General features: G+C 37.9%; 1 protein-coding gene across 5 annotated transcripts in view; it reads left to right on the top strand.

Annotated features, from left to right (window-relative positions):
- The window catches only part of IBTK (inhibitor of Bruton tyrosine kinase), a 78,373-nt gene that overhangs the window by 2,811 nt on the left and 55,857 nt on the right, over window positions 1-19,705 (top strand). For 4 of the 5 annotated variants that reach the window (XM_003950878.6, XM_054686080.2, XM_001148806.8 and 1 more), the window contains exons 2-5: window positions 4,650-5,327; window positions 11,267-11,363; window positions 13,693-13,817; window positions 18,226-18,336. In XM_003950878.6, coding sequence (XP_003950927.1) covers window positions 5,007-5,327; window positions 11,267-11,363; window positions 13,693-13,817; window positions 18,226-18,336 — 654 coding nt within the window. In that variant the 5' untranslated portion in view covers window positions 4,650-5,006. The remainder of the gene's footprint in view (window positions 1-4,649; window positions 5,328-11,266; window positions 11,364-13,692; window positions 13,818-18,225; window positions 18,337-19,705) is intronic. The other variant, XM_063813228.1, reaches the window with a different exon arrangement.

The raw sequence follows: 19,705 nt of genomic DNA, 5'->3' as shown, positions 1-19,705 counted from the left end.
AAGTGATCCTCCCACCTCAGCCTCCAGAGTAGTTGGGACTACAGGGATGTGCCACTACGCCTAATTTTTGTATTTTTTTTTTGTAGCGATGGCTTTCACCATGTTGCCCAGGCTGATTTCAAAGTCCTGGGCTCAAGTGATTTGCCTGCCTCAGCCTAACAAAGTGTTGGGACTACAGGCATGAGCCACTGTGCCTGGCCAGTACTCATCTTTTAAGTCTTAGTTTATACATAGTTTATCTCCTGTAGAAAGTCTTACCTGGACCCCTCTTCTGCACTCTCCGTTCCTACGTGTCACTTGTTTTATCTTGACCATAGGTTTATAATTATGATATGTTTTAGTTACTTGCCTAAATAAAATTACTCTCTTCTACCAAACTGTGACCCTTTGATAATAGGAACTGTGTAATAGATCATAAGTTTTGTTCAGTTAGTACATATGTTAAACTAGCTATGCATCCACCTGAGTATTATCCATGAACCTGTATTTTATTTTATCTAAAATATTTAGGTCCTAATTATTTTTGTATTCCCAATGCCTTGTGACCTACTATGGATGCACTGAAGAAGACAGTGTAACGTAGCAGAAATAGCATGGACCTCATCATTAAACAGATCTGTATTTGAAGTCTGACTCCCTCTTTTCTTGGTGGTATGATTTAGGTGGTTTACTTGACTGGTCTGATGTAAAGCATTCCGTATGTATTAGGTCTTTAAATGCTTATTTCCTTTGCTTTCTTCCCCTTCTTTAAGCAGTTTTTGAATGCATAGATAAGAAGTACAATAGGCATTGGAAATATGGGCCTGGAGTTTAGGGCAAATATGTGAGCAAGAGACAGATTTGGGGATTTATAATCATGTGTACGGTAGAGTTAAAAGCATGAAAAGGATTGAAACTATCAGGGACAATATGAAGTAGAGGACTGAGGATTATTTCAGAGAAGCCCAGTTTGAAGGACAGGGGAAGTAATAATGCCCTAGGAAGAAGTGGTTAAGAGAGAGAGCCCATGCTTAAATGTTTCTGCGACTTCCTGCCCTTCCTGGATCTCTTTTAGACTCCTTAAGGGAATGAGGTTTTAAAGACATAAAAGCAGGGAAGGCAAGTAAGAATTGAAAATATCTAAAAGTGTTTGGTAATTTGGAAGTCATTAGTAGCTTTAGCAATAATGGTTTCTTTGGAGAAGTGGTAACAAGTGATAATGAAGCTCAAACATGAATTTTGGAGTTAAAATTTATTACCTTTTTATGACTGAAGAAACAATAGTAATGAAAACTATTATTTGTCGAATGCATATTTAGTGCCAGGTACCATGTTAGGTAGTTTCATTTATCATTATAGTAACCATGTGAAGTCCATGGATTGTTTCTATTTTCAGATGAAGAAACGACTTGGAGAGATTATGTCATTTTTTAGTTATATAACTGATAACAGCTGACATTGCTATATTTGAATCTATGTATGTAAAACTCTAAGAAATCCTAGCTCTTAATCGCTTCCATGTTTATGTTCATAGTATTCTGTAGGTGCTGCTTTCTCTATATGATAGTATGGAATGACTTTTTAACATTCTTTTTTCCCCCTTTAAATGTTTACATTATATATACTAATGAATTAGGGAATTCTTTTCTGTTGTATCTTAATTCTTTAATGTAAGGTTTGAGTGATTCACCAATAAGTAGTTCCTTCCAGGTATTATGCATACAGTGAAAATACAAACATGGTGGGATTTTAGAGCTTTAAAAGAATGAAATTAACTGGATGAACTATTTTGCCACATACAATAAATAGTCCCTACTTATCCAAGGACACATTCTAAAACCCCCAGTGGATGCCTGAAACTGCAGAGAGTACTGAACCCTATATATGCTATGTTTTTACAATTTGCTAACCAAGAGGGCTACTCAGTGACTATCGAGTTGGTAGCATGTACAGTATGGCAACGCTGGACAAATGTATGATTCATGTCTCAGGTGAGGTGGAGTGGTTTGGAGTGGGACACTATGAGATTTCATCATACTGCTCAGAATAGTATGCAATTTAAAACATAAATTGTTTATTTCCAAAATTTTCATTTAATATTTTTGGACTATGGTTGATTGTGGGTAATAGAAACCATAGAAAGCAAATGGATAATGGGGAACTACTGTGTCATGCTTTCCATTTTTAACCTTTTAAAGTACTTGACGATTGGTACCTTTTTTTCTCTTTGCTACCAAACACTTTTTTTTTTTTTTTTTTTTTGAGACAGAGTCTCTCTGTCGCCCAGGCTGGAGTGCAGTGGCACGATCTCGGCTCACTGCGAGCTCCGCCTCCCAGGTTCACGCCATTCTCCTGCCTCAGCCTCCCAAGTAGCTGGGACTACAGGCGCCCGCCACCACACCCGGCTAATTTTTTGTATTTTTAGTAGAGACGAGGTTTCACCGTGTTAGCCAGGATGGTCTTGATCTCCTGACCTCGTGATCCGCCTGCCATGGCCTCCCAAAGTGCTGGGTTTACAGGCATGAGCCACCGTGCCCGTCTTTTGTTTTGTTTTGTTTTGTTTTGTTTTTGAGACAGAGTCTCGCTTTGTCACCAGACTGGAGTGCGGTGGCGGGATCTCGGCTCACTGCAGCCTCCACCTCCTGGGTTCAAGCATTTCTCCTGCCTCAGCCTCCCAAGTAGCTGGGATTACAGGAGTGTGGCCAGCTAATTTTTGTATTTTTAGTAGAGATGGGGTTTCACCATCTTGGCCAGGATTGTCTTGATCTCTTGACCTCATGGTCCGCCCACCCCGGCCTCCCAAAGTGCTGGGATTACAGACGTGAGCCACCGTGCTTGGCCCCCAAACACATTTTTATTTGTTTTACCTTGTTCTTTTTGTTGCTGTTGTTCAAATCAGTGTTTTAAGGGGGAGATGATTTTTATGAGGACTATATCAAATTACAGAATGTATAGATTAGTAGAACAGATCTGGAGCTATTAAGTTGGTGCAAAAGTAATTGCGGGTTTTGCCATTAAAAATAATCGCCATTACTTTTAGAGGGTTGGTTGTTGTGTTGGTGGTGGTGATATAGTTTTAGGGGGTATAGGTTTGGGATTGGATTCTTAAAAGTAATTGCCATTAATTTTTTTTTTTTTTTTTTGATACAGAGTTTTGCTCTTGTTGCCCAGGCTGGAGTGCAATGGTGTGATCTTGGTTCACCACAAACTCTGCCTCCCGGGTTCAAGCGATTCTCCTGCCTCAGCCTCTCGAGTAGCTGAGATTACAGGCATGTGCCACCACGCCTGGCTAATTTTGTATTTTTAATAGAGATAGGGTTTCTCCAGGTTGGTCAGGCTGGTCTCAAACTCCCGACCTCAGGTGATCTGCCCGCCTCGGCCTCCCAAAGTGCTGGGATTACAGGCGTGAGCCACTGCGCCTGGCCATTGCCATTACTTTTACTAGCAAAATCTGCAACTACTTTTGTACCAACCTAATAGAGAGGATTATAATCATCTAGTTTCCAGGTGGAGAAATCAAAGTAGTTAAGATCAGAAAACTAGTTAGATCTCAGATTTCTGACTCTTTGGTGTGGTATGAAGTAGGAGTGGAAAAATACAGATTTAGAATATTTCATACTTCCCTCTGATGCATAGAAGCTTTCCCTATACATATAGTAAACTCAAGTATGTCCTTCTAAATAGTCTTCTTATAGCCAATTTTCTCTGCTCCCAAAGACTACACATTAAGGAAGATCTAAAAGACCATATATATTGAGGCAAATTTTTCTCCTTTTGTCTTTAAACTTTTTAATGTAATTTTTAAACTATTGAATTAATCTTTTATGACTTTTGGATTTCAGATCCTGCTTAGAAAGGTGTTTTGTACTTTGTGATTATAAAAAAAGAGTCTTTTGTATTTTCATCCAGTGCTTTTGTAGTTTCGTTTTTTTGTTTGCCTTTGAACCATCTAGAATTTATATTGGTATAAAATATAAAGTAAGTACCGTATCTAAAGTTGTTTTTTAAAGATAGCTATCCAGTTGTTTTAATACCTTTGTTTAATTATCATCTCTTCATGTGATGAAGGACTTTTCAGGCAGAGGTAACAATATTAACACAGTGCCTGGGTACTTAGTAAAAATGGAGTAACTGATGAGAGTGTTGGTTATTGTTGTGTTGGTGGTGATGATACAGTTTTAGGGGGTATAGGTTTGGGATGGGATTCTTAGAAAGATGGTAGATTTAAGCGTATTCATAGCTTGTGGGGACATAACTAGTAGAGTGTAAAAATACAGCATAGAAGGAATGAAGGACTGGAAAGAAAGAGAGAAACTCCAGAGTACAACCAATGTGGGTTAACTTTAAACATGAGAGTGGAAAAATGGAGTAAGGATGACTGATAAAAATATAGGTACCATAAATATGAAAGGTCGATAGATTAAGAAAAAAAAGGAATTAACCCGTTTATGCCAGAGGTTGCAAATGTTTTTTGTGAAAAATCAGATCTTGGCGATGACCTTGAGCATTAGGATATAAATAACTCCCGTAAGCTTAGTGTTCCAGTAATGGAACACTAAGCATAAATGGGTTAAGGGCATCTAAATATGGAGGTAGTTGTGTTCTAAAGTACTCAAGGAGAGCGAGAGACAGATTTTGAATTTTTATTTTCTCTTCTCTTTCTCTTATAGGTCACCCTTGCAATTATGGATATTTAAAAGGGTCAGACAGTGTGGAGGGGGAGTTCCCCTCCTCACTCCCCCTTGGTGCTTGACTCCAGGAATAATTTATAAACTGTGGAATTTTTTTAAATGAAGAACTTGTATTTGATATGAACTTTATAGAGCTATTTATAATTTTTTTGATTTAAGTGCCAAAAAATTGTATAAAGATATATAGTTTTATACTATTGTCAGGAGGATTTAAATTATCCTAAAAAGGTAATTTATTCTCTGTAACTTCCTCAATAGCACCTTTGTGTCCTGGCTTTTTCATTTTTTAAAATTAGTTTTCACGATTCTGAAGTAAGTGGTATAAAAACAGTTAGGATGAATTCACCCATGCCTGACTGCACATCAAAGTGTCGATCCCTGAAGCATGCTTTGGATGTCCTTTCTGTGGTAACAAAGGGGAGCGAAAACCAGATTAAGGCCTTTCTCTCCAGTCATTGTTACAATGCTGCAACTATCAAGGATGTTTTTGGCAGGAATGCCCTCCACCTTGTTTCCTCCTGTGGAAAGAAAGGAGTGTTAGATTGGCTTATTCAGAAAGGAGTGGATCTGTTGGTGAAAGACAAAGAGTCTGGATGGACAGCATTGCACAGAAGCATTTTTTATGGACATATTGATTGTGTTTGGTCTCTATTGAAGGTAATTGTCATTTGTTTATTTTAAATGTATTTAGTCCGGAATATGTTTTTCTTAATCATTTTCATACATCCTACATGCTTTTTGGAAAATATTTGCATTTTTTCTTGCTTGTTTGCTATCTCTTACTACTGTAACTGATCTTTGGAATTAAAACTCCATATATCCTTTTACTTAACTTTTTTGTGATGTAAAATTTTAAACATTTATCAAAGCTTACTATATATAATGAACTGTTGGCCAATTTTGTGTTATTTGTACATCTCATAATATTTTGAACTAAATCCCATACATCATTTAATGAGTATTATACATTATTAAAAGAAATACTTTACATTAAGTAAGCACAATTTATTTGCACAAAGAATGATTTATGAATCGGGCAGCATTCAGAACCAGAAGAGGCTCAGAGAGCTGTGCTGCAGCCTGAGCAGTGAGCTTTTATAGGCCGATGCAGAATAAAGACAAAGAAAATATGTTTAATTGGTTAGAGCGGAAAGACCCTAGTTAGAGGTTAGTTGGTGGTTTCTGATTGGTAAAGACTCTAGTTTCATTTTACTGTTTACTGGCTGTGTGTTTACTTATGGATAAACTTAAAGTGCTAGAGTTGCCCCAGTCTAATGGCATCTCAATTAGTATTTTTGTAACAATATCTTTTAGTATTTTAAAATGATTTATTCTTAAATAACTATATTATTAACTTTATTTTATTTATTTATTTTTTTGAGATGGAGTTTCGCTCTGTCGCCGAGGCTGGAGTGCTGTGGCCCCTGATCTCGGCTCATGGCAAGCTCCGCCTCCTGGGTTCACACCATTCTCCTGCCTCAGCCTCCCAAGTAGCTGGGACTACAGGCACCCACCACCACGCCCGGCTAATTTTTTGTATTTTTTTAGTAGAGACGGGGTTTCACCATGTTAGCCAGGATGGTCTCGATCTCCTGACCTCGTGATCCACCCACCTCGGCCTCCCAAAGTGCTGGGATTACAGGCATGAGCCACCATGCCCAGCCTATTATTAACTTTAAAAGGGCAGTAGTTGTTGAACATTATTTAGGAATTGTGTTTTTGAGTAGTATGTTTCATTTCTTGTTTAGTTAGCATACGGTGTTTATAAGCTCTAAAGAAACTGATGAGGCCAGGTGTGGTGGCTCATGCTGTAATCCTAGCACTTTGGAGGCCAAGGTGGGCCGATCACTTGAGGTTATGAGTTTGAGACAAGCCTGGCCAACATAGTAAAACGCCATCTCTACTAAAAATACAAAAATTAGCCGGGTGTAGTGGCGTGTGCTTGTAGTCTTAGCTACTTGGGAGACTGAGGCATTAGAATCAGCTAAGCCCAGGAGGCAGAGGTTGCAGTTTGCCAAGATCGTGTCACTGCACTCCAGCCTAGGCGACAGAGTGAGACTCTGTCTCAAAAAAAGAAATTGATGGCCAGGCGCGGTGGCTCACGCCTGTAATCTCAGCACTCTTGGAGGCAAAGGCAGGTGGATCACCTGAGATCAGGAGTTCAAGACTAGCCTGGCCAACATGGTGAAGCCCTGTGTCTTCTAAAAATACAAAAATTATTAGCTGGGTGTGGTGGCACATGCCTGTAATCCTAGCTACTTGGGAGGCTGAGGCAGGAGAATCACTTGAACCCAGGAGGCGGCGGTTGCTGTAAGCTGAGATCGCACCATTGTACTTCAGCCTGGGCAACTGAGGACGACTCCATCTCAAAAAAAAAAAATCATTAAAATTGTTTAATTTATATAAAATTTTTTTTCTAGTAGATTAGGTGTGTTGTATTGAATAGGCAAATAATAAAGCGTTTTGAGATACACCCCAATGTCATTTCACTAATGAATGCAAATTAGAAACTCACTGTCAGAAGTCATGAGTTTTAAATTTAACTATTTTATTTTATTTTATTTTTATTATTTTTTTTTGCGACGGAGTCTTGCTTTGTTACCCAGGCTGGAGTGCAGTGGTGTGATCTCCGCTCACTGCAGCCTCCACCTCCCAGGTTCAAGTGATTCTCCTGCCCCAGCCTTCCCAATACCTGAGATTACAGGCATGTGCCACCGTGCCCGGCTTATTTTTGTATTTTTAGTAGAGACGGGGTTTCCCCATGTTGGCCAGGCTGGTCTTGAACTCCTGATCTCAAGTGATCCACCTGCCTCAGCCTCCCAAAGTGCAGGGATTACAGGCGTGAGCCACCATGTCTGGCCTTAAATTTAACAATTTTTTTTGTATAGGGATTTTGTCATGTTTGTGGAGGACCTGGAAAAGAAAAAAACAGTTCTGGTCCTTAAGGAACTTCTGGTCAAATTCAGAAGCTTACCTTCAGTGTCTTCATTTAATTTTGACTTAAAAAATATTTCTGTAGTGGCTTTTATGTAGTAACATTTACTGATAAGAATAATTTTTATTATATAGTAATAGTAAAATATTCTTTTGTGGAGTTAAACTCCCTACTGATCTTCTACTATTACTGCTGCTGCTGCTACTACTACTACTACTACTACTACTACTACTACTACTACTACTACTACTATCTTCTACTACTACTACTACTACTGCTACTACTACTACTATCTTCTAGTACTACTACCACCACCACTACTACTACTACTGCTGCTGCTGCTGCTGCTGCTGCTACTACTACTACTACTACTTACTGAATCATCGTGGACAAATTATTAAATCTTGAACTTCAGTTTTATCTATAAAAAGAGAGTAATAATAGCACTTTCCTTTTTTCCCCCCCCCCCCAGGGACTATCCATGAAGTAAAGCATTTTTAAGTTTGTTAATGGTAGAGCAGATTCCTCTTATATCTGAAACCTTGGGGTATCTGTTTAATTCCCTTATTGTCATTATAGGGAAAGCTAGGTTAGTAAGAGTTAAAGCGTCTGTCAGCTCCATTCTTACCCTTTTCCATCTGTAAAACCTTGGCTTTTTTTTTTTTTTCAGTTTCTGCTGGAAAGTTGGATGACTGCCAACCCTGTTGCGTTTGAGAAGGTCCCTGGGTTTGGGTTTCCTGCCATCCTAGGGGTTGCCATTTAGGTGTTAGCATTTAGGGCTACAGTTTGAAATAGTTATGGTCTGGACTGAATTTTGGTCCTTTCCTCCCTGTGAGATTTTATTGCCCCATCGAAATCCTCAGTCACTCTAACCACCTTGGCTAATAGAAGCCAGGAAATTGTGCCGTTGTCACCGTGCCCTTAGCTTGACTGTCTTATTGGCATCAGAGCCCTGCTGATCAGTGATAGATATATAACAGTGGATGTATTCCACTGACGGTTTTCCCCTAAATCCTGTATTAACCATTCAGCATTCTCATGTTGTTAGGCTGTCTGCTTTTGTTCAGCATATTTTTTTACTTTGACCTTCCAACACTTCTTTAATTGGAAGGGGTGCAGTGATAGGTGTCTTCATGTCAGTTCCGTCTCTGATGCCAGCTGTAGCACTTCAGGTATTATGGATTATCAGGAAGAAACCACACACATTTTAATGAATTTAAATTTGATAAAACTTCACAGCTATAACATTTGTAAATTGCACAGTAAATTGTCAGTTTCTTGATGCCAAAGATATAAAACCTTAGCAGAAACTTGTTGCCTACAAAAAGCTGGAATAGAGACAGATTATCTTATGCAGCTCTTTTGGGGCTTCTTGATTCCGTGACAGGATGCATGGCTGGTAAAGACTGTTTATACTTGTGGAGTCCTGCTGTATCTGTTGTTGCTAAACCATTGCTCTTTTATACTGGTGGTTTACTTACTATTCTGGAAGAACTTGCTTTAATTTTTCCCATTTGTAAACAGAAGACTTCACAGAATCATAGGTTATATGGATTAAATAATATACTGTCTGTGAGGTATTTGGAACAAATATTTTTTGAGTGCCTGATATGTGCCAGGCAGTAATCCAGGTGCTAGGGATATTGCAGTGAACAAGACAGAATCCCTTCTTTGTTTAAGTTTTTATTCTACTAGGGGGAGATAGACCAAAACCAAAACCAAGCAATTAAATTAATGAACAATGGCCGGGCATGGTGGCTCACAACTGTAATTCCAGCACTTTGGGAGGCCAAGGCGGGCAGATCACCTGAGGTCAGGAGTTCGAAACCAGCCTGGGCAACATGGCAAAACCTCATCTCTACTAAAAATACAAAAAGTAGCTGGGCGTGGTGGCACATGCCTGTAATCCCAGCTACTGGGGAGGCTGCGGCAGGAGAATCGCTTGAACCCAGGAGATGGAGGTTGCAGTGAGCTGAGGTCACGCCACTGCACTCCAGCCTGGGTGACAGAGCAAGACTCCGTCTCAAAAAAAACAAACAAAAAAAATAACAACAAAAATTAATGAACAAATAGGAACATGCTTGATAAATATTGATGTATTAGAGTTCTTTTTGCCTGCAACTGGAACCAACTATGGTAACATAAACAAAATATATTGAAGGGATATCAGATACCTCGCAGAATAAACAGGTCATCAACAATTAACTGTCAAATTATAAATAAGAAAAAATTCCTCAAACTAAAATAGAGTAAGTATAAACTAAATAAACTGATTTGAAATTTTATGTCTCTCCTTCCCCAGATAATTTTTTTTTGTCTTTTTGAGACGGAGTTTCGCTCTTGTTGCCCAGGCTGGAGTGCAGTGGCGCGATCTCGGCTCACTGCAACCTCTGTGTCCCGGGTTCGAGTGATTCTCCTGCCTCAGCCTCCCAGGTAGCTGGGATTATAGGCATGCACCACCACACCTGACTAATTTTTGTATTTTTACTACAGATGGGGTTTCAGCGTGTTGGCCAGGCTGACGTTGAACTCCTGACCTCAGGCGATTCATCCACCCACCTCCCAAAGTGCTGGGATTATAGTCATGAGCCACTGCGCCCGGCAGAGTGTGGCTCCTCAAATGCAAGAAGAGTTAAATGTTTATGTTCAGATGCACTCCCACACAGACACAAACCCAGAGCTAGGGACTTGTAGGGACAGTGTATTTATGGGGTATTAAAGGGGTATCAGAAATGCTTTATCGTTAAAAATGTTCACATGGCCGGGAACGGTGGCTCACACCTGTAATCCCAGCACTTTGGGAGGCTGAGGCGGGCTGATCACGAGGTCAGGAGTTCGAGGCCAGCCTGGCCAACATGGTGAAACCCCATCTCTACTAAAAATACAAAAATTAGCCGGGTATGGTGGTGGGCACCTGTAATCCCAGCTACTCGGGAGGCTGAGTCAGGAGAATTGTTTGAACCTGGGAGGCGGAGGTTACTGTGAACTGAGATTGTGCCTTTGCACTCCAGCCTGGGCGACAAAGGCGAGATTCCGTCCCCCCTGCAAAAAAAAGTTCACATGTAGTTAATTTTTATTTAAAATGTTAATTTTTTATTTCTTCACATTTTCTGATTCTTCCTTATTCCAGCAAGAGTCGGATATGTGATTTTTCTTAATTATTCTCTGCAGTATGTGAGAGAAAAATGTGTGTGAATATGAGAGATAATCGTTATTAAATTTTTTTTCAGTGTATTTATGGGGTTGATTATCTGACTTTTTGATACATAAGAATAGGAAGTCGGCCAGGTGTGGTGGCTCAGCCTGTAATCCCAGCACTTTGGGAGGCCAAAGCAGGTGGATCACCTGAGGTCAGAGGTCGAGACCATCCTGACCAACATGGAGAAACCCTGTCTCTACTAAAAATACAAAATTAACTGGGCGTGGTGGTGGATGCCTGTAATCCCAGCTACTTGGGAGGCTGAGGCAAGAGAATCGCTTGAACCTGGGAGGTGGAGGTTGCGGTGAGCTGAGATTGCGCCGTTGCACCACTCCAGCCTGGGCAACAAGAGCGAAATTCTGTCTCAAAAAAAAATAATAATAATAAAATAGGAAGTTACTGATGATATAGGTAATTAATAATATATATATATTTATGTATTTGTTTGTTTGTTTGTTTTAGCATGGTGTTAGTCTGTATATTCAAGATAAAGAAGGCTTGTCAGCTTTGGATCTTGTAATGAAGGATAGACCAACTCATGTAGTATTCAAGAATACTGGTAAGAAAATTTCACAAATGGGCTGGGCGCTGCGGCTCACACCTGTAATCCCAGCAATTTGGTAGGCTGAGGCAGGCGGATCACTTCAGGTCAGGAGTTCGAGAATACTGGTAAGAAAATTTCACAAATGGGCTGGGCGCTGCGGCTCACACCTGTAATCCCAGCAGTTTGGTAGACCGAGGCAGGCGGATCACTTGAGGTCAGGAGTTTGAGCCTGACCAACATGGTACAACCCCGTCTCTACTAAAAATACAACAATTAGCCGGGCATGGTGGCAGGCAATCCTAGTTACAGGCAATCCTAGCTCCTCTAGGCAATCTTAGAGGCTGAGGCAGGAGTATTGCTTGAACCTGGGAGGTGGAGGTTGCAGTGAGTTGAGATCTTGCCACTGCACTCCAGCCTGGGTGATAGAGCTAGACTTCGTCTCAAAAAAAAAAAAAAAACAAAAAAAACTTTACAAATGTATTCCATTAAGGTGCAGCTTAGCTTAGAAAATTTTAATGAAATTTTATTCTTCTTAAAGTAGTGGGGAAATTTATTTGTGTGTGGCTATCTGCAAAGAAATTTTACTTTGGTATATGTTGGATATTTTTTGTTTCATATTCAGAACAATTTTATTTTGCATTTTAAAATTTCAATCCATATTTATGTCTATATAAAAGTACAATCTAAAATGAGAGGACTGTTATAATTGTAACTACTGTAAAGTAATTGATATATACTCAGAAAGTAACATCAGCATTGAGGTAGAAGGAAAAAGGAATGGAAATTTTTATTCCTTTTGTTATTTTTGAGATAGGGTCTCTGGAAATTATCATTATTTTTGTGGTTGTTGTTGAGATAGGGTCTCGCTTTGTCAGTCAGGCTGGAGTGCAGTGGCAAGAACACGGCTCATTGCAGCTTCAACCTTCTGAGCTTAAGCCATCCTCTCACTTCAGCCCTCCAAGTAGCTGGGAAAATAGACCCATGCCACCATGCCCAATTAATTTTTTTTTCTTTTTTTTTTGAGACAGTTTCGCTCTTGTTGCCCAGGCTGGCGTGCAATGGCGCGATCTTGGCTCACCACAACCTCCGCCTCCCGGGTTCAAGCTGAGAGGCTCTCTTCTCTCAGCCTCCTGAGTAGCTGGGATTACAGGCATGAGCCACCATGCCCAGCTAATTTTGTATTTTTAGTAGAGATGCAGTTTCTTCATGTTGATCAGGTTGGTCTCGAACTCCTGACCTCAGGTGATCCGTCTGCCTCGGTCTCCCAAAGTGCTGGGATTACAGGCATGAACCACTGCGTGCGGCCAATTTTTATACTTTTTTATAGAGATGAGGTTTTGCCACGTTGACCAGGGTAATCTGGAACTCCTGGACTCCAGTGATCCTCCCTCCTCGGCCTCTCAAAGTGCTGGGATTACAGGCGTGAGCCACTGTGCCCGGCTCCAGTTATTTTTTTATTCACACATTCTCAGTTTCACTTATCCCTCCAGTTTGTTTGCTCTTTGAGATTTGGAAGTGGGAATTGGCAGAAAAGAAAAGATTTAATTGGGGCACTGTATAGTTTGCATTTAACTAGTAAGCAAGCTGAGTAAGGACACATTCTGTATTTCTATTTCTACCCTGGATACTGCATTGCAGGTTAACAGTGATAATTCCATTCTAAGACTTTATTCATCTCCTAAAATAAAAATGAAGATTTATATCATGAACTTAGCTGTGATTTGTATTCCAGTTTAATGGGCTTTACCCTAATCACTAGTGTGATTTTGTGTCTATGAAAAACAAAGTATTGAAAGTTAGTGTTCCTGTACAAAGAGTATTATCACATTTACAACATTTAGAACCTTTGTATGTGTGGATTAATAATATCTTACATTTGATACAATTCTATATATTATTTTCATGGAAACTAAGTAGATATGGCCGGTGGTGTTTTACTCATTTGGCAGTTAAACTTTAGCTGCTAAAGAAACAAGAAACAGCCTGGGCAGAGTGGCTCATGCTTGTAATCCTAGCACTTTGGGGGGCCGAGGTGGGAGGATCACTTGAGCCCGTGAGGTGAAGACCAGCCTGGGCAACATAGTGAGACCTTGTCTCAATTATTAAAAAAAAAAAAAAAAAAAAAAAAAAAGTAAAGAAAAGAAGCAAGGAACAAATGTTTGATTGCTTGCATTGAGACAGGCCTGTATTATGATTTGGATTTTCTATTTCTAGAATTACCTAATATCATATTAATATATTCATTCACAGAAGAGCGTTGGCATCTTTCTAAATATTGTAGTTAAATTAGTTCTTATATGTGTTTTAAAATATAAAAAAGTATAAAAACTAATTTTTATTTTAGATCCTACAGATGTTTATACTTGGGGCGATAATACAAATTTTACCCTGGGTCATGGAAGCCAGAATAGCAAACATCATCCAGAGTTGGTGGATCTGTTCTCCAGGAGTGGGATTTATATCAAGCAGGTATTTTTCAAGTACAATCTATATACTTTTAGAGATGAGAAAGAACTTTTGTATTTGATTGTTCAGCTTTTCAGGTGGATTACATAACTTTGTTTCAGGTACAGTAACATTTTAATGAGGAAATCAATCAATAGAACTTTGCTAATTTTATTTTAGATATTGTTAGCCTTAATTATATTTAGACTTTGTAAAATACCCTAAAATATAAGATATTTGTGCAATTAGTGTTAGAAATTAGAAAATGTTATACAGATAGTAGTTTAATTTAAGAGGGTAGAGCTTCTCTTGATTTTCTAGCTTTTCTATTTAACAAACATTACAATTCTGTAAGCTGTTTCTCAAGTGAATTTGTTGTTAAAGCTCAGTGTTATTTTTGATAAGTGAACAACAGTTCTTTTTTTTTTTGGTGGCATTAAAACATAAAATAATTTCAATTTAGAAAACAACACACTTCTTGCAATTTTTTGTAACGAAATAATGTTTTTAGGTTCCAAGCTATTTATCATGAAGAGAATATGTTTAATCTGATGTGAAGTTGGATGACAGCAGTCTGGAAAGGCTATAGAGTTTTTTAACTGAGGGTCTGGTAAACTGCCAGTCATTCTATTTAATTATTTGTATTCACACTGCAAGCAATAAATAATTAAATGTCTAAGTCTCAGTTCTCAGTTTGGATAGTAGATAGAACTAAAATTTCATCACTTATGGAGACAGATAAGCAATGTTTTGGAAGTGTGGGGTTCAAAAATTTGCCCTTAGATGCTTAGGCACGAGTGATGCTTTTTGTGAACCTGAGTTCTTAAATGTAAGTAATTGTAAAATTTTAATAGATACAATTGTAAAGATTTGGTCTGTGGTCTTATATCCTTATAATGCATGATATCTTCTACTTCCCCAGATACAGCTACTGTTGACAAATCTTTCTGTATTACATTGTGTATATGTGTGTATGTATGTGTATCTCTAGCCCCAGTCTTTCTCTTGAACTTTATTTCAGTTGTACTGTGGGTATTCTTTCAAGATATTTAAATTTAGAATGTCTGAAGTGTTATTTTTGCCACTCCTAAACTACCCTATTCAATTTTTAATGTTATAAATCTCAATTTCTAAATCCTGAAGATGATACCTCAGAGCATGTCTATTTAGTTCTTTTCTGTCTCATGAACCTAGGTGCCATGTCCTTTTCAAGCTCTTTTTTTGGACAGTGACAACAGTGTCCTAATTTGACTTTTTGGCTCCATTCATTTCAACCCCAATAATATTCTTCTCCAGAATTATTTGTCTTAAAAAAGAGCTAATTATGTGTTTATCTACTAAGTCACCTTTGGATAAAGTCCAAACTCTGTGGCTTGGAATGTAAGAACTTTTTCAGTCTTCCTAAATTACCATTTCAGCTTACATTTCCTACAACTTCCTAGTTATATTCTTTCTGCATTTTGAAGTTCATAAAACTTCTTTGATCCAGAATATGAGCTTGGAGTGTTTTTATCACTATAGTACTGGCTCTTTCCAACTTTCACCTATTATTTATATATGACATACATAACAACACTTAGTTTATATCCTGAGATTGAATTCTTAGACAGTTTTTAGAGCTACTTTGACAACATATCCCTAGTTTGCCCAGGACAGTTCTGGTTTATGATTATTTTCCTAGTGTAATTGTTAGTATCCCCTTTCATTCTCAAAAATGTTTGCATGATAAATAATATGACCACTATATTTAGGGCTCCATAGAACACTATTTTTTAAACTAAAAGTCACAACCTAATGCATCACAACCAGCAATTGAACAAAAAAAGCAATAGAATCCTTAAACTCTAGAGAATATTAAATTTTGAGAGAACTGGAATAAAAGCCCATATAGGAATGAAAAGTGGCTAGAGAAGTAGGGAGTAGAATGGTATCATGAAAGCTAATATTCTTGTGGGTCTTCTCTGTAGATGTGGAGGGAACTTAGGATAATGAAAGGACTTGTGATGGGCGAGAATCAAGCTTGGTGTCCAAGTCTTTAGTGAATGTGAGAGGGGTGAGCAAGATGGTGAGAAATCAGAGCCGGGGCAGCAAGTGTACAAGCTGCTCACACCTAGTCTAGAGCTTTTTGCAGACATGCTAGTCATTTTTTTTTTCTCATGCTGAGCTTGAGTGGGTCCTCAGACTCCTCCTTAAAATGATAATCCAACCATTAGCAGCCACTAATGATTGATTGGAATTGTGGCACAAGAAAGACACCTGTTTTTCCTTTTTTGAGGTAGTACATGATATACCTTTATTTCATGAGCTGTTATGGAGCAGGGATTTTAAAGACAAGAGTGAGGGAATCATGATGGCATTAGGAAATCAGAGGGTGATTGAAATGTCTGATCCAAAGAAATATATAGTTTGGAATATTTGAGCATATTCCATTTGCCAGGGTTGTGAGTGAACTAGTGTACTCAAAGAGAAAGCCACATTTCAGGTAAGGCAAGGCAGTGGGCGTGTTTTGTGAAGGTATTAAGGATCTAAGGGATTTTATTTACCACAGAATGAGGGTGAAGCAAGCACAGTGGGTAGGTTTGAAGGAAAGAAATCAGTATAAATTTCAGTCAGGGAAGAGAAAGCAAGTATGGGAATATTAACTGAGTACCAGTTATATAGAGAGCCCCATTTGTTATTGAAAAGGGGCTGATTCTATATTATACAGTACCAAACTAATTAACTACCATGAGACAGAGATTATTAATGTTAGTATTATATATTCCAGATAATTAAAAGTGAAAATCCATGCTCAGTTCTTATTTAAAAATTCAAGGGTTTTAGGCTGGGCGCAGTGGCTCATACCTGTAATCCCAGCACTTTGGGAGGCTGAGGCGGGCAGATCACGAGGTCAGGAGATCGAGACCATCCTGGCTAACACAGTGAAACCCCATCTCTACCAAAAATATAAAAAATTAGCCAGGCGTGGTGGCGGGCACCTGTAGCCCCAGCTACTCGGGAGGCTGAGGCAGGAGAATAGCGTGAACCCGGGAGGCAGAGCTTGCAGTGAACCGAGATTGCGCCACTGCACTCCAGCCTGGGCGACAGAGCGAGACTCCATCTCAAAAAAAAAAAAAAGTCTGGGGTTTTTAAAGTTGGATAACTTAAAACTGTCTAGTATTGCAACTGTTGTTTAGTAGTAGAAGTCAGCAGTTGTAGGATGGCCTTCTAATATTTAATATAAAATTGAATGAAATGTATTCTTATTTCATAAAATGAATTTGACAACTTGTAAATTTAAAATACAAATTTGGATTTTATTTTTAAACTTTTTAGGTATTTGTGGTACAGCTAAATGAGATAATAATCTTTGTATTACTTTTTTTATTTGATAGCTATATTGTGCTTACAAAATTCCGAGCGGTCTAGGGTATGTGTAAATATTTAGAGCTTGTCTAGCTTATAATTTTTTTGTTTTCCAAAGGACCTTGACTTTCTGGAAATGATTTTAGGGTTTCTTTATTTCTTACTCATCTTTTTATATCCTAAGTTAGAAATATTTGCAGATGTTGTAAGAAATATAAATGCAAACAATCTTTAAAAATGAGAAGCTTTTAAAAATATTATTAAGGTAAAGTGAGTATAATGAATATCAGAGCTTGGAAAATAGCAAAATGTGGCCCAGGGTTAGATATGTAAATATATATATATTTGAAACTGCTGATGGTTTCCTGTTATTGTGTTCTTCTGAGGCAGTTCAACTGTTTCAGTATCTTTGTCTTCTGTAGTATGTGAATAGTAAGTCTGTGTATCGGGGCAAGGGAGTGTACTGAGATTGAGGCAGATAAGGAAAAAGGAAGTGGGAAAGGAAAGAGAAAAACTTGAAAATAAATATAAAATTATTTATTAAAATAATTATAAATGTATATTAAAGACATGTTGATAAAACCAGAGATAAAGAAAAGGACATACTGCCCCCTACACCATGTATAAATGGCTTTATTGTTTTTTAAAAACACTCTGAAGATGTTTCTGTTATTTTTATTAGTACCATATATCACTATTTGGTAATCTTTATGCTTCCTGTTGCACTTTGTTCATTTCTTACTGTTTGATATTTCATGAAACTGGAAAACAACTGGCTACTAATTTTTGGAATTGAAGGTTTAAAATTATATTTTCCTTTGGGTAATCTCTTCTGTGGGTAACACATGCTTAATTCTTTCTTTGTTCTTTTTTTTCGTGTCAATGTTTTTAGACATAATTTTAAAACAAAGCATATGTATCTTTTATTTTTATTACAGAAAACTTAAAATGTGGAAATTAAAGTCTTATAAATTCCCCTTGTATCCATTATCCTGTTTAAACAATTAACAATATTCTATTTCTTTTTCATAAAATAAAGGATATTTTATTCAGAGAAGTTTAATAATATTCTCTTGTTTTCCCTTAGGTGGTGCTTTGTAAATTTCACTCCGTGTTTCTGTCTCAGAAAGGGCAGGTTTATACCTGTGGTCATGGTCCTGGAGGGCGATTAGGACATGGAGATGAACAGACATGCTTGGTAATTGAAATGTCATTACACTATTTAGGTAACTTTAGAAAAATGCTGATAAGCTGAAAGATTTAATTAACTAAATTTTTTTTTTCAACTGTAAGGACGAAATAATACATCAATTGATAATAGATTTTAAAAAATCTGTTTCCTGATATATCATGTTCAAATTAAGGATTTACATACAATGCAAAAGGATTTAAAAAAGTAATACTTTGCTTATAGCAAATACTGAGTCAGGAGCGTTACATAAGCTTTAAAATGTTTCTAGAGTTGAAATAAAAGAAGGCAGACTAGGCCGGGCGCAGTGGCTCACGCCTGTAATCCCAGCACTTTGGGAGGCTGAAGCAGGCGGATCACCTGAGGTCGGGAGTTCGAGACCGGCCTGGCCAACATGGAGAAACCCTGTCTCTATTAAAAATACAAAATTAGCTGGGCATGGTGGTACATGTCTGTAATCCCAGCTACTTGGAAGACTGAGGCAGGAGAATTGCTTGAACCTGGGAGGCGGAGGTTGCGGTGAGCCGAGATTGTGCCATTGCACTCCAGCCTGGGCAACAAGAGTGAAACTCCGTCTCAAAAAGAAAAAAAAAAAAACAAAAAAGAAGGCACACTAATTGTAAAACACTTTTCCTGAAGTAGTTCTGGTTTTTGTTTTTAACTTCTCATTAAGATTTCTGTGGTCTAAAAATTGAGCCAGTATTTTCATTATGTAGTCACAAAATTTATATTTGTGCTACTGAAACTTAGTGCTAATTAGAAGAGACCTAGTACATTACCTATCAGAAAATTGGTTCACTAGGTTATTTTAAGATGTTTTTTGTGGGGACTTCTGATATACTTATCTATTAAATGGTGCTTTTAAAAAGAGGGAAAGCTATAATGATAATAGCTTCCATTTTTGAGGGTTTATTTTGTTCCAAGCATTGTTTATGCTTTTCATATATAATTATTACCTTAAGCCTCACAACAGCCCTGTGAGGCACAGTTATTATCTTCATTTTATGCATGATGATGACACTAATAATAGCAATCATTTATTGACTGATTACTGTTTTCAGATGAAGAAAATGAGGTACAGAGAGATTAAGAAATTTGATTTGAGATCAAATAGGTAGTGACAGAAGTAAGATTTGAACCCAGGACAGATAAATGACTCCAAAGGAATATGATACTATATGTTTGGCTACTCCCCGAAGGGAAGCATTGATTCTGTATTTTTGTTTTTTTTTTCAATGTACCAGTGTATACTTTGATGAGCTCCCTTTATTCATACCAAACAAATTTGCACTTGGTAAGGGCTCAAAAATCATTTGTTGAATTGAATTATTTCACTGGAATGTCTTACTGGGCTTATGTATTTTGCTCATAAACTTAC

Source organism: Pan troglodytes, chromosome 5 (assembly GCF_028858775.2).
Source record: "Pan troglodytes isolate AG18354 chromosome 5, NHGRI_mPanTro3-v2.0_pri, whole genome shotgun sequence".
NCBI lineage: Eukaryota > Metazoa > Chordata > Mammalia > Primates > Hominidae > Pan > Pan troglodytes.
The sequence above is the reverse complement of the archived record's forward strand: the minus strand, read 5'-3'. Positions and strand labels throughout refer to the sequence as shown.